The 14770-nt window shown below is 41.0% G+C and overlaps 1 protein-coding gene and 1 long non-coding RNA gene across 6 annotated transcripts in view; one reads left to right on the plus strand and one right to left on the minus strand.

Annotated features, from left to right (window-relative positions):
* Nucleotides 1-226: 226 nt before the first annotated feature.
* LOC104912028 overlaps nucleotides 227-14770 on the minus strand; it is a 41021-nt gene continuing 26477 nt past the window's right edge. For all 5 annotated transcript variants that reach the window (XR_002117270.2, XR_794360.3, XR_002117265.2 and 2 more), the window contains exons 8-10: nucleotides 12503-12665; nucleotides 2743-2886; nucleotides 227-2298 (exon numbers count right to left, since the gene is read on the minus strand). This is a non-coding gene — a long non-coding RNA (uncharacterized LOC104912028). The remainder of the gene's footprint in view (nucleotides 2299-2742; nucleotides 2887-12502; nucleotides 12666-14770) is intronic.
* Nucleotides 3552-12246, plus strand: TECTB (tectorin beta). Its single transcript, XM_019617820.2, has 11 exons — nucleotides 3552-3800; nucleotides 4672-4760; nucleotides 6521-6711; nucleotides 7119-7261; nucleotides 7348-7420; nucleotides 8408-8511; nucleotides 8587-8670; nucleotides 8824-8986; nucleotides 10521-10590; nucleotides 11420-11452; nucleotides 11923-12246. The coding sequence occupies exons 2-11, from the start codon at nucleotides 4685-4687 to the stop codon at nucleotides 11973-11975; spliced, it is 990 nt and encodes a 329-aa protein (XP_019473365.1). The 5' UTR covers nucleotides 3552-3800; nucleotides 4672-4684; the 3' UTR covers nucleotides 11976-12246.

Here is a 14770-nt window from a genome sequence, read left to right on the forward strand (position 1 = left end):
AAGGGAATGGTTCTTCAGCTGAGTGTATGCTCAGCCACACCCCACGTGGTGCATGTCCCAGCAGCAGTGCTGCTCGCTAAGCATGCGGCTGCAGATGATAGCTCAGAAGTTATGAATCAGCACTGCGTAGTTATACCTACGCAGTGAATTGCCTGTGATACACAAGGCAATTTAGAGCAGGAGCCCATCACTTCCAGTGCTCCAAAACCGTATTTCTGATTTTTATGTCTCTTTCTCCCACAGTTATGTTTTCCTCTGACTTCTCATGCTTCTGGTTTGATTTGGGGCAGTTATTGAAGAATGTGAGCTACCTGAGGACTTATGGCTATTGGGTACAGACGGGTGCCAGGTGCTCTGTTATGTGTGAGCACAGTTCTATCATCTGCTCGTTAAGGCTCAAACATCATGTGCTGAAATGAGTGACCAGCCACATGCCACAAATGACTAACTACTGGGCAGGTATTTATTCTATAAAATGGAAAACAATGCTGAAATCCATAAGGTACTTACAAGTCAAGGTAACAAGTCTGCAAAGCACAGCCCACTCTAGACTTAGGATCCAGAACAGCATGACTGTAGCAACTCAGTTGTGTGATTCCATAACAGAACCCTTTAAGTCATATCAAGCACAGTACAAATACAGCCCCTGTGCTTCTGGACCCAGTAAGCACATCTCCACACTTGAATTGTAAAGGCACCCCTTATATCAGATGCAAGTAAGAATGCCAGATTTCGGTGCATGATTGGAAACACTATGGCACTTCTATAGCACATGGCAACTTCTAGACAAATGTCATCAGGTTTCACTCCTCCTAAAGTCAGTGAAATACCTCCACTGCTTCTCATTACCCTATGAAGTCCTTCCATAAAATTAAGGAGTTCTTCAAGCTCACTGTCTTTTCCAAAACAATAAAAACTGAATGTCACAATAACCTTTGCAGATTCTAAGAGCAAAACCTCAATTTCTCCATGTAAGAACCAGACAGTAGATATTTGCACAGCTTTCAATCACAACCAGAGGAACAAAGCTAAAGAGACAAGCTGCCCTTGTAGGCAAAATTCACAATAAGGCCTTCATTTGCTCTTTGACAAAATCTTTAGAGATACTTAGATTGCTGAGATTATTCAATGGGCTTGGAAAGAGTCAGGGAAATGCAACAAACCTCAATGGCCTCCTTTGCAAATTTAATGGCTTTCCTTTCTCTGTGATTCAATTACTGAGAGAAATCTAACCCTTCCTCAAGCCTTCACCTTTGATCAGAGCAGGTATCCAATGCTGTTCAGTTTAGGTACATTTTGTGCTTTTTTCTCATGCAAATGTAAATTGCTGTAGACCAGATGGCACTTTTGCCAAATTCGTTTAATAGATTTTAGTCTGTATTCTACCTTTCACCTAAAAGGAGTATTATGTACTCAGAGATTGCTTTTCTGTGAGAAGATAATGAGAGATTTATTTTCTTTCAAAAATTACAAGATTGGATCTAGCTTGGAATAATTCCACTGAAACCTATGGCATTACATCAGTGATTATTTAATTGCATCATTTGATTAAAATAATAAAATAACAAAGCCAATCTGTATTTCAGCTATTAGCTTTGTGATGAAGTTGCATCATTTTTAGCAAAATATTTACACTAATCATCATCAAGTTTAGCCAAATATTTCATGCTCCAAATTAGTCCTGCAAGACCCAAAAGACCCAATCCAACCCCAAGGCTGAAGCTGATCTCCTGAGCATGAAGAATCAGTTTGCATATGAAGCCCTTCTCATGAACATTTTTAAGTAAACCTTTGCCTTGTTCCTGGCCTGTGAAGGCTTGCTAGCAGAGTGGTTCAAGATGCTTTAACAGCTCCCAGTTTCTAGTTTTAATCCAAATGCACAGGTACACACACACATACAAAAAAAAAAAAGAACATTTACACTGTCTATATTCAGCCAGAGCTGGGAGTTAGAAATCGAATTTGGGCTTCGGTGCCTGCAGAAAGGGGGTGAGACTATAAAACAGATATATTGAATTAATTTTCCCTTATTTTAGAATTCCTAATAAGAATAATCCCTAGCTAAAGTAAACCAAACAATTTCTGAGCTTCTGTTCTTGTTCAGTGGATTATTCTTTAATTCAATTAAAATAAAAACAAACTCTAACCAAGAGTGTTTATCCGTTTGTACCTCTTTAAGTAATCTCATTAAACCGGTATGTGATGGCTTGTGGAACCTGACCCACAAGAACAGTGGGAGCAGCCTATTTAACAAGATGCAATCCTTCTGATGCTTCAGATCCACGTTAAGTTCATTATCTGAAACAAAAAATAGACTTTTTACAGGCTTTTTAAACTTTCTTTAGGGCTTTGAATCAGTTTGCAAGAATTAGAAGTCACTCTAATTATGTATTAATATTTTCACATCTTTATAGATTCACCTTCACACCATCACTGCTGGGCAAGAATTAGCATCCCTTACAATGCACTGTATCTATAGCCATGCTTGCAAGGTCCAGGGCATTAGCTAAGACTCCTTGTGGTCTGGATTTAGGGCAGTGAATGCTCTCGTGAAGGTGAGCCCAAACACCTCACTGGTTCTTTTCTACATGGAGCACCCACAGGAGAACTGAACCCACATTGTCCAGTATTTCAGTTTAAGATCAGAGCTGCTGTGCTCTTCTGTTCTACTCCTTCCTGCAAAAAACCTTTCTACTCCATGACCCCCCTAACCCAAAAGCCACTTGGAAGAAGAAGACTCACATTAAATTCTGCCAGAAATGAGGCGGAATTCAGCTCTTCCCAAATGGAAAACTGCACAGAAGGGGCCACCAAACTCAGATCGGAGGAGCCACAGAACTGGATCCATCGCTTGTCATTTTTACAACTTGTCATTTTTCTTTAGTTCTGCAAAACAGCAGCATCACACTCAAGTCCTTTTCCTAGGTCTGTCACCACACAGGACAAACAGGATGCTATGGGTCACATGAAAAATCTACTATGACTGTCATGTGGCAAACACAGGGCGTGTGTCATAGTAAAGGCAAACTGATTTGAATGCTCCATACAATGGTAAATTTTACACTGTAAAATAATGTGATGTTTAATATAGAAGTGTGATAAATATACACTTACATAGTGTGATATTTAGCGCATATTTTACAGTCCTATACTCACTCAGTATTTTGTGGTGCAGTTATATAGTACAATAGAAATATGAAAGATCCCACCTAGACTCAGCTGTGAGCTTTCAGGAAAAATAAGCATATGAGATAATTCCAAAGGTGGTATATGATGCTGAAATTACTTCTTTCCATCTGCATGGCACAAAGCATTGACCTTGTCAATAACTCATTTTAAGACAGACATCTAATTCCTATAAAAATCTTTTCACTGAGTTCTATAAGACAGCTGTGATTTTGTCACTGCAAAAATTCTACAGTTTCCTAAGAAACTTGGAAAAGAGAGAAATTATGTCAGTCATACACCTTCAGCAAGCTTCTGTCCAGTTATTTCCAAGATCTAGTTAAAAAAAAAAAACAAAAAACCACTACAGACTTAAAAAATCAAATAGCAGCAACACAGTCCCATCTAAGGGAAGGGAATTGCTTTTCTATAACTTTTTTTTTCTCCCACAGTGGACAATACTGGCGGGCTGAGATTTAACCAGAGATGGGCTCCTTTTACAAGATTGCTTATATAAAGCGGAGATAACACCAGCTGGGTTCATTTGAAAGAGGACATCTTGGGAAGAGCCGGCAACGCAGCTACTGGAATAAGACCGCAATGAAAATCTGAAATACTTAATCCTCTCCTCTCTTGTAGGTATTATACTTCATTTACAGCAGAAAGCATAGGATTATAATTAGAAGGGGTTGCCACTGAAATGTCGTGTGTGTGCTTTTTATAAATGTATTTAGAAAGAGGATGAGTGAAAATGCTGAAATCGATTTCTTTTCTTGGGAATACTTAGTGGGCAAGACTTTCTTCTTTACCTATGTTATATTACTTAATTCTGATACTGTGCTCAGTAATACAGATATGAGGGCAAAATGGGAGCACAGCAGTCCCAGCCCCACAGGGTGCTCTGTGCCGAAGTGTGTTTCTGCCTGCAGGAAGCAGCTGGCAGGTTTGAGGCCTGCAGTGGAGATGGAAACTACAGCCACAAAGGATAATTACTGCTAAACTTACAGTTTTCAGAACAGAAATTGAAACAACTAAAAAAACAAACAAACAAACAAAAAAACCTACAAGAAGTTAAGATTATATACATCAGGGTAGACATCAACACAGAATAATTTTTGCATTACATTATTAAGCACAGTATGTATATTAGTTGCATAGTATCTCTTCTAGTAATTTTTATTCTCTCTTTTTTCATCTCCCATTGTTTCAATTTCCTTTAGTTATACTAATGTTTCAGCTTTAGACTCTTTAAAAGAATAAAAATATCCTAGAATAACTTTAAATCAGCACTAAACTGAAATAGTAGAACTGTCACAGTAGTGATCCATCAATAATAGTGGTCTTGGAAATACACGTCTTTTTGATGCAATGAAATTGGGTGACAATATCAGCAATCTTATTTATTTCTCTCTCTGCAAGACTGACAAGTTTAAATAGTAGCCAGTTTAACAGTTTCATGTCTTCCAGTTGAGAAGACAAATTCAGCTTTTTTCCCTGTGTCCTCAGGTCATTGCAAGAAATGGTGGCTGTTACTATTTATCTGATGGTCATCTTGGCTGAAGCTTTTGCGGGGCCCTGCACTCCAAACAAAGCAGGTAGAATTACTCAAGTTTCCTATGCTCTTTTCTTGTATTTTATCTGCTAAAGTGTTGTTTTCCATTTGAAGCTGGTTTTCTTCAGAGAGTTAAACTGTAGGTTCTGGAGAGTTAACCCTCATATTTCTTTTATAGATTTATTTCTAGCTAGCATAGTAAAGCATGCACTACTAAGGTCGTACCTCCCTACAGAATTAGGATGCTTAATTCTGCAATAACCACATGCAATAAAGTTAAGCGTGAATAGAATTGAGATGTAAGAAGGCAAATAAAAGAGCAGCAATTAGAAATTGGCTGAAATAGCCATGGTTAGTGCTGCTGATCTCTGCTGCCTGAGCTGGGCTTTAGCCTTCCTCACTGCAGTCTGATGACTGGTGCTGAGTGAGTGAGCTGGGCTGAGCTTCTGAACACCACTGCTATATTTAAAAACATAATGATCATCATTGAAGCTGAGGCCCTAATTACACTCTGATTTCTACCTAGATGCTCAAATGATCTGGTGCCAGACAAACCTTCAGTGTAGAATTCACTAAAATTAAGACACATACTTTAGGAACATGTTGGAATATGCCTCAATAGAGAGTCTTTGCATTGAATGTGTGTGGCACGTGTGCATAAAATAATAGACCAGTGTATGCTACTGCCAGTAACTTCATGGTAAATTTTAAGTTTTTGGCCCTCTCTTGCACAAGGAGTTTCTCAGAGCTGAGGACCTTCCCACAGTTGTGAAGTCACCATCTCTGACCTCCAACACAAGCAGAACAAGTCTGCATTTGCTGATTTGAAAGAAATAAGCTAGTAAGGTCCCTATGTTATGTTCCCCACATAAATTCCCCCAACTCCTGCATATTTCCCAAACTCCTGCAAGCACAGGAAGGCTGAAGAATCAGGCTTTTATCGTAAAGATGAGAGTGTTGGAAGTTTTAAAATAGACAAGTAGTTCTGGGTAGAGTGTTTTTTAAGGCAGTAATTGGCATTCTTTCCCAATTTTCAGTTCAGTAGTGTTTAGTCAGTTTTTCATTTGAATTCACATCACATCCTAAAATTCACACTGCCTGATTCTCTTTGAAAAAGGCTCAAATCTTCTGACATGACAAAGCAATTAGTCTCAGTTGTGATGTTCAATATTTCTTGTTGCTCTAGCAGTAACCACTCAAGGAAACAAATTGCAGTGCAATTAGCTATCACTGTTAACAGGGCTAGGCTTCTGAGTTGATTTACTTTACAAACACTGCTAACAGAGATAGGTTCATTTTTGGATCTTAGCTTTTAACATGGAAATTGTAAAACTTGTGTGCACTGGCCCCTCCAGATCAAACACTGCTACAAAAAGATGCAAATCTATTGCAGCCTAACAAACAACTTTGCTGATATTATTTTTGCAGTGCCAATGTCATTCTACCAACAGCAGCCAGCTCCGCAGCTCTGTGCTGCAAACACTTCAGTGCACCAGTTCTTCACCTCAGCGTCTTTGTTCCTTAATCAGCTGCTCCAGAAAGATTAAAAATGTGCATGAAGTTTTGTGTTGATTAGAAAGCAAGGACAAAATTCATTCAGGGAGGACAGAATTTAACAACCCTGAGGTCAGTTCTGCGTAGCACACACTGTTCCCATTCCCCTGCTGCTAACATTAGGGGACCTTTCAGCAGATGTTCCCACCCACAGGATTTAAATCCCCATGAAAAGCAGATGTGAAGACTTGTCTTTTTGAAAAAAAGGCACTCCTGAATGTTACTCTAGGCATACTGTTTTCCTTTCAGATGTAATTCTGGTATACTGCTATCCTAGAACCATCATTACAAAAATTCCGGAGTGTCCTTATGGATGGGAGGTCAATCAGCTGGCACTTGGAGGCATTTGTTACAATGGGATCCACGATTCAGGATACTACCAGTTCACAATCCCAGACCTGTCACCTAAAAACAAATCATACTGTGGGACCCAGTCAGAGGTAAGACTGTCAGACCAATGTTTCTGACAGGTAACACAGCTCAGCCTGAGCTGGGTTCAGGAATTGGATGGATTCACTTGAAAGAGCTCTTTTGGTTCCAGTGGGCTTTAAGTACTGATGAAGAGAGGGCAATTTGGGTATCAGGTCTTTTTGTAGATATAGAAGAAGGAGGAATTAAATAGTCATGCTCTGCATCTACAGGCAAAATATACGCAGGTTTAGTGTTATTAGCTTGCGTGCCTGTCACCCATTTGCACGCATACACAGAATATGAAAAGCTACAAAACCATGTTTCTTTAGGAATGCTGTTTTGTCACGAGGTTGAATCCTCATATTTCAACATGCCAGGTCACCTGTTGCCTCAAATAGTCACTGTTGCATACATGTTTCTATTTTCCCACCTACAGTTTAAGAACCCTGTTTATCACTTCTACAACTCCATCGTCTCCAATGACTCCACAGTGATCGTGAAGAGCCAGCCTGTGAATTACTCATTCACCTGCACGTACAATGCCAACTACTTGGTGAACCAGGCTGCCTTCGACCAAAGGTAAGTTTTGGTCTGGCAGTGAGGCTCACTCCTTTTTAAACCCCAGGTTTCACTTATACGGAGTTATATGGTTTTTACGTCCCTAGGGTGGCCACCGTCCACGTGAAGAATGGGAGCTCTGGCTCATTTGAAAGTCAGTTATCCCTCAACTTCTACTCTGTAAGTCTTCTTTGCCACTCAGCTTTTTGCCTTCACTTACCACAAACTTCAGCAAGAAAAAAGGGCTGCTGCTCCTGACTTCTGCACGTCAGGGAGCACAATACCAGCCCTCAGCAGATCATTACAGCGTGGTTTGTACAGGTCCTTGTTTCCAGTGATTAACAGGGATGTAACTTAAACTGAACAGAGTAGACACATGCCAAATGTTTGTCTAATTCCTCCACATGAGGCAGCTTTTTTCTGCTGACTGGTACATTTCTAACATGCTGACAAGTTTTATAAAGAAAAAAGCAAAACTTGTTGGTAGTCCCACTCAAAGAGCAGCAGTATGCACCTACAGACACTGCCACTATGACATTGTCTCTATAGGAATTGAAAAGATCCGTATGTCCCCTGCAGTCTGCTTCCTTGTCCTCTCATCTGGCAGACATTTCATGTTCCCCAAAGATCCTGCTGGAATTTTGCTTCCAGCATCTGTCCCTGGATATCAGGCTGAGCTTTTGAAGCATTTCTCACCTCCCCACAGCTACTTCATGCTGCTCCTGATCTTTTCCCACCAAAGCACACTCTAAAGCACCAAAGCAGCTAGAAAAAGCACAGCTACTTCACTCAATTACCCTCAATGTGACCAACCCCATTCCCACTCCATACAGTCATCTCCAGTGCCCCACTCTCTACCCACTTCTCCCAGCAGCTCTGGTTCACAAGGGCAGCAGCCTTAGGCCCACTTCCCACTCATGCTCTCATTCCGCACATCCCACATCTCAATCAGCAGCAAATTCTGCCACTTATTACTATTATGAACCAAACATCACCAAAATTGCAATAGTCCTACTACTAAACACAGACTTTGGAGCTCTCAGGTAATAAGTACCTAGGCTTCTGGAGTCCACCTCTCCAGAGCTGTCTAAAGTTGCCATGTGCCTCTGCTCTGCATGGTGCTTGTAACGTATGATGCTTTTTCCTCTTTTTTTTTTTTTCTCAAAGAATGCTAAGTTTTCAAGTATAAAAGAAGCCCCTTTTGTCGTCGAAACATCAGAAATTGGTTCTGACATATTTGCTGGCGTGGAAGCTAAGGGCTTAAGTGACAGGTATGTGAAGAAAGGGATGACAATAAATTGGCAATCGGGATGCTGTGTGCTGATCTGATGCTTGTGCCTTCCCAGGTTCAAAGTTGTTCTCAACAACTGCTGGGCAACACCCTCCTCAGAGTACTTCTACCAGGTGCACTGGCCTCTGATCACCAAGGGGTAGGTGCTGCTGGGCCTGGGAAGCTGCCCTACTGTTTCCCAAGTGCACAAAAGTAGCAAGCGACCCAAAGTTGGGGAAATGCCTTCACCAGACTGTGACGTCAGGACACGATTCACAAGTCAAGCTCTGACATTTCTCCACACACAATACAGGTGTGCCTCCGACTTCTCCATTGTCGTCCATGAGAATGGGAAAACAAACCGTGCGACGTTTCAGTTTAATGCCTTCCGCTTCCAAAACATCCCCAAGCTGTCGAAGGTCTGGCTGCACTGCGAGACGCACGTCTGCGACAGTGAGAAGTTCTCCTGCCCAGTGGTAAGGCCTCCCTCCAAAGGAAATACGCTGAGCTAATTTCAGACAGAGGGTGATCCAGGGGCAAGCCAGGTGAGGAGCAGGCATTAGATAGAGCCACCACTACGCATTAACCCAAGTGGTGGGCTGTGCACCCTGATCCCTGTCATGCCATGAGCAGTGCCTGCAGCGTTGAGCAATTTGTTTGGAGGTATTGAGAAATAATGTAGTTTTAAAACCTCAGTTTTTGTCAACATTGCAGACTACACTCTTGTTTGGCAGACAGCTACAGCTAAACAAAAGCCAGAAAAAAATAGGAGAAAGTAGAGCATTGCCACTTTACCATATATTTCAATGCTGAGAGCAACCTAGCTCAAAGCTTGCCTTTGCTCAAATAAAACCTCCCAGACCTTCTTCCTGGAGGAAGTTCATCTCTGCTACCCCACAGCAAGTTACTGCTATTGGAGCTGTCCTGCTCTGCAGGAAATACATAAGTAGTCACTGGAACAGGAACACTGGGATCACAGAGCAGGTTTCTGCAGCCTTGGGTAAGAATGAGAGGGAGTATGCCTATGCAGGCATGCTATGTTGCATTAGGAACATGTACCAATCACACCAACTGATGCAAGGGTTACTAAGCTATCTTTCTTTAAAGACTTTTTTCTACCTCCTTCAGGAAGTCAGGGCTTCATTATTCCTTCTCTTACTATGAATATGTCATTGCCATAAAATGAAGTTGAATTTTATTTCATCTGAAATGAAAGCTCCAAATATCTCTTGGCCCACAGACACTTATATCAACAACAAATATTTTTTTTGCTGAAGAAGAGAAAACATCATTCCTGTTCATAACAATTCTTTCCAAACCCCTTCTCAGTACTGGTGCCACTGTAGGACAGCAGCCTATTACCCAGTAGCAGCACTAAACAGGGGCACTGGCTCGTGCAGAAGCCACAGGTCTGATAAAAATGCATTATTAGAAATTTCAAGTTTCAAAGGCAAAAGAAAAAAAATCTGGGCTTAGATTTTGTTCTTTGTTTTTAAATGTTTTTTAAACTTTTTATCCAGTCACGGATCAGGGTGAAAAGAAAACATCACAGTACTCTGATAAAGACCTTGTCAGCTGTAACAAGAGACATTAGATAGAAGATGATCTGAATGGAAGGGATTTGGTGCTTCCACTTCATATCCAATGAAGAATAATTACAATTAGCAATAAACAACAGAAGTCTTCACAGAGGTTATAGGTTAATAGGTTAAATAGATGGAGCTCAGCTACCCCTTTCCTCCTTGACAGAAGGCTTGTTTGAAGCTGCATGGGAAGAGCAGCCCACTGAAAGCCACAATACAGGCACACCAAAGTCCTCATCCAATACACAGCAAAAGCTCTCCTTGAGCGCCAAAAAACCCCAGTGATTACAGAAAAATAAAAAATGGTCCATAGCAAAACTGATACAGATTTCATTTACTTGGTTGGAAACGTGAGAATTGGATTTGGATGTACACGTACGTATATTAATTTTGTGGGGTATACATGGCTTTCTCTCTGATCCCTTAGACGTGTGACAAACGAAAGCAGCGCATGGAACAAACTGGAGGTGTTTTAGTGGCGGAGATCTCAGTGCGCAGTAAGTGGCCGGGTTCCTGGGGTGGTGCTCCCTTTGGGAAGCAGCAGACCTCCAAGTTGGGGGGTTGTGACAGATTGGCTCAGTGAAAGTCTCTTCATTTACAAAGTGAGTAAATGCACACATTTGGCATTAATGATAAGTGGCCAAACCACTTCCACAGCAAGTTAGCAATGTAAATCCTGGTAACCCAAATTTGACCTCAGCAACAGCCCAGACAATCTATGATGGGAGGCATGTGAGTGGGAGAGAAGCCAGGCTTAAGAGCAACAGAAAAGCAGCACTGAGGCTTTCTTTGCACTTACAGTGGGTTCTTCAGAGTAACCAGAAATCCAGCAGATCGACCCCACATGCCTGTCACTCCTAAATGTGAACAGCCATCAATCCTTCCCATTACAAAGTAAAATAATTTACTTCCAGCTGCTGCCTCCTGGCGGCAGGGATTTCTCCCTGAGCTAGTTTGGTTCTGCAGATCCCGCTTTGGATACAAGTCCTCGGAACAAGGCATGCCTAATCATGCTTTCACTAAAGCCCTTCATACTGGTTTCACAACCACATCCACACCATCCTGCTAGCCAACATAAATTACAGATACATATGGAGTGACATTATTGACAATCAGAAGGTTGCACCAGTTAAACACCACTAATTTTATAGACTTAAAGAACTGAGAGGATCCTTTTATAACTTCAGAGAGTAAAACCAAGAGGAAAAAATACCCAGAATTTTCAAGTGTGGCCAAATTATCTGCTTTTATAGAGCGTTAGTGCACTTTGCCCTATTTAAAACAAGACATTCAAATGTTATCTTTTTCTCTTATTTTACTTTACAGACAAAGGTTTATCCAGATTTTACATGCTCTCAGGTAAGCAGCAAAATACAACAATGATTATATCAATCCCAAATATGCATCCTGAGTGGCTCTGTCCAAGTAAACTCCATAGCTCAAAGAAAGATTTAGTAAATTTTGTGATTTTGACAGAAGGAAACATTTCAAAATCAAATCTCATCTCTCTTTGCTTTCCTCCTGTAGACACTTCCTTCAACCTAGACAATGAAATTGTATCAGTAACTTCCGATACTGAACAGTAATTTCTCTTCTTTCCACACACTTTTCCCAAAAAGGAAGAAACATGCTTCACTGGGTTAACAGAGATGCTTGGAAAGCATTTCTATTGGAGATGGTTTGAAAGCCTTTTCAAAGCTGTTTGCCAAAACCTGGTACAGTGATAGAGCTACATTAGGGAATGTAGTATTTTGGTAGGGGTGGGAAGAAAACATGAAAGGCAGCTGATGGTGAAGTACTCACATTTAGTCTTTTTTTTTCTTTTGCAGATGTTATCTTCCACCTACTCTTCGCGATTGGCTTTTGTGCCATTTTATTATAAAACTCAGCTTAACTGCGTTTCTTAACATTTCCCAATCCTGGACCAGGACTTCTTTACTAAAGATGTTTATTTTACAGAAGAAAAAGTCACCAGCAATCCCTGTGCACCATTTCACCAGATAAATAAACCATTCCACGAGCCTTGTGTCTCTAGTATTGGAGAGCCCCAGAGCAGCTCTACCCCTCCCAAATCCATGCAAACATTTTAAACTAGGGAAAATAAAATGGCTATGTATTTTACTGATGCCTCCTCTTACAGAGCTGTTATGCCAATAGTGTTTGTTTCTACACAGAACATAAGGATATTCAAACTCTTTCTACTCTTTGCACTGCCAAATTTCCCCTTCAGCATCCCCATTCCTTATCAGCCTCAATGTGGTATTAGACTTCCCTTCAGGTCTGCCAAGGCCATGAACACTTCAGCTTGATCTGTAAAGCCCCTCAGCACTAAATAACTAATCTAGCAGTCAACAATGGGAGAAAATAATGCCTTTTATTAAGCAATAGTTCAGAAGCCCTAGGAATTACCTGACATTTCTTTCCTGTTTCTCAGCATTGATTGGGTGGGTGAAGTAGAGCTCAGCACATGCTGCAGTAGGTATGGTGCTGTTGGAACCAGGCTGCCTTGTGACTGGACAGGCTTAGTGCTGAACATCTGCGTTGTATGGATGTGAATTAAGCATATCTGAGGCTGTAAAACAAGATAGTGAGCTTTAGGATGCATCCTTGGAGACAGCTGGTGTCAGATACAGCAAGGTCCAGGTGCTAGTTCTTTTATCTAAGAAGAAATCAATAGAAAGGGAAACAATGATTACTGAAGAGCAGGACATATCAGGGCATGAAACAACTTTCCAGCAAGTAATGGTAGGTGTCTTACTTTCTGTAACAGCTAAAACAATACTCAGCAAAACATATGAACACGTCAGGTAAGAAACATTCCTAGACACTTTCCATGAAACTTTTGGTATCCTAAAGAAGAATTACTACAGCTGTTACTACAGTTATGCCCTTTCCAAGCTGCCATACTTTTCTCTCCTCTCCAATTCTGAAGGAACTTTCTAACTTGAAGCATGGTGAACACAGTGATGCTACCTCAACCCCTCACTGGCTTCAGGCTGTAAAGTGATGATGGATTTCTGCAAAATAGCCTCCTCAGAAGTGGGAACCGAGAGGACCACAGACATCTTGAAGCAGCATCCCTATGTCCCTATGGTAGCTGTTCTTTTGTTTCCTTTGGTATTTTATACTCCCATAATTCCATAACGGATTGAACTGTTTCGAAAAGAGCAAGAGATGCTCTGTGAACAACATTCTATTACACAGAAACCACCATACTAAATATGTAAGTTCCTACATAATTATATTTTCTTCAGCTCATTGTTCTTTCTGAAATAATTGCAAAGATAATACATAGCGGGGTCTCTATTTGCTCCTCTATGTGTAATTTCAATATATTTATAAAATACGGATGTCTTCATAAAAATGGAGAACAAAGCTGGTTGAGGTTGAGATTCTAGCAGCCAGCATCCCCCCTGCCAGCCAAAACGGTGAGCTCTGAAGGAGTGCATCTAGTCATACGTACAACAGAGGGCACTCTCTTGACAGAATTGTCCGATTCAAACCACAGTTCAGAGAACTTGATTGTTACTGTGAGGCAAGTCTTAGCGGCACAAATGTGCCACTAGGCAGAGCAGAGCTATTCCACATCTTGTGAATCATTCAATATTTTGATCAGAGACCCCGCAGCTGCTTCTCCTCCATTTGCTCTCTTTTCCCTCTTCCCAATAGCACCCCAAATTTCAAAACCTTCTACCCAGCAGCTTCATCTCTTCAAATTCTCATTCGCCACACAAGATTAACAGCATGACTTCTCCAATGCTTGTTTCTTTTGCTTGCCCTTTGCAGCAGCCACTCTCCTCCTCCAGTCGTGGCTATATTGTGCAGAAACCCTTGAGCTGAGCACCCTTGTGAGGATGATTAATTTTCTTCCTGATGATGCAACAACTTTTTCAGTGGAACAAACCTTGCATGATTGCAGTGTGCCTCCAAATTCCCAGGCTGCCTCCCTGCCCACCGTGGGATGGAGCCTCTGGGCATACATACCTCCCCGTGGTTACGGCACTGCACTGAATGCGGTCTGCCCAGGCAGCTGGCTGTGGGTTCAGGATGGGCAAAGCCCCATCACCAGTCCAAGTTTGGATCACTGTCTCTCTAGAAGAATTGTTTCTTGATAAACAATAGTAACAATAATCATACAGCTCCCAGAGGTTACTGTTAAAAGACCTGTCCCAGAATATAATACCATATGAATAGGTTTCATCACTAGAAGTGAGTTAATTACTATTATTTAAGGTAGCACAAGTTGTCCATCCTAAAAACCTTGCTTAAAAAATGTACTATACTTCACTTACATTTTTCTTAACCTTTCTTAATATTTACTGAGCTAAATATTTTTTTTTCCAAAATTCAAAAATACATATTTTGCAAATGGCTTTAGTGCAAGCTAATACTTGATAAGCTTCTTAATTTCAGATGCACTGTAATTCCACATCTTTTTCAGCTGCTGGGGCATGAAGGTGCTTGCCTAGATCTCTGCATCTGCGTGTGAAACTCCCATTCATGGAGATGCAGGAAAAGGAAGGTCAGTTACAGTGAACACAGTCTGTTTAGAAGCAGATTTACCCAAAGGTTACAATTTGGTTTTGTCCCAATTCTTCCTCCTATATGAACAAACACCAAAGGAGTAAGGAATTTTAAATGCTTATCACATTTTGTCATTGTAAAGATGACACATAA

Source organism: Meleagris gallopavo, chromosome 8 (genome assembly GCF_000146605.3).
Source record: "Meleagris gallopavo isolate NT-WF06-2002-E0010 breed Aviagen turkey brand Nicholas breeding stock chromosome 8, Turkey_5.1, whole genome shotgun sequence".
Taxonomy (NCBI): domain Eukaryota; kingdom Metazoa; phylum Chordata; class Aves; order Galliformes; family Phasianidae; genus Meleagris; species Meleagris gallopavo.

Excerpts from the sequence above, each read along its gene's own strand:
- TECTB (XM_019617820.2), top strand. The coding sequence starts at position 4,685 with ATGGTGGCTGTTACTATTTATCTGATGGTCATCTTGGCTGAAGCTTTT. Across the intron at positions 7,421-8,407 it reads TATCCCTCAACTTCTACTCT|AATGCTAAGTTTTCAAGTAT; the intron begins GTAAGTCTTCTT and ends TTTTTCTCAAAG. Across the intron at positions 8,512-8,586 it reads GCTAAGGGCTTAAGTGACAG|GTTCAAAGTTGTTCTCAACA; the intron begins GTATGTGAAGAA and ends GTGCCTTCCCAG.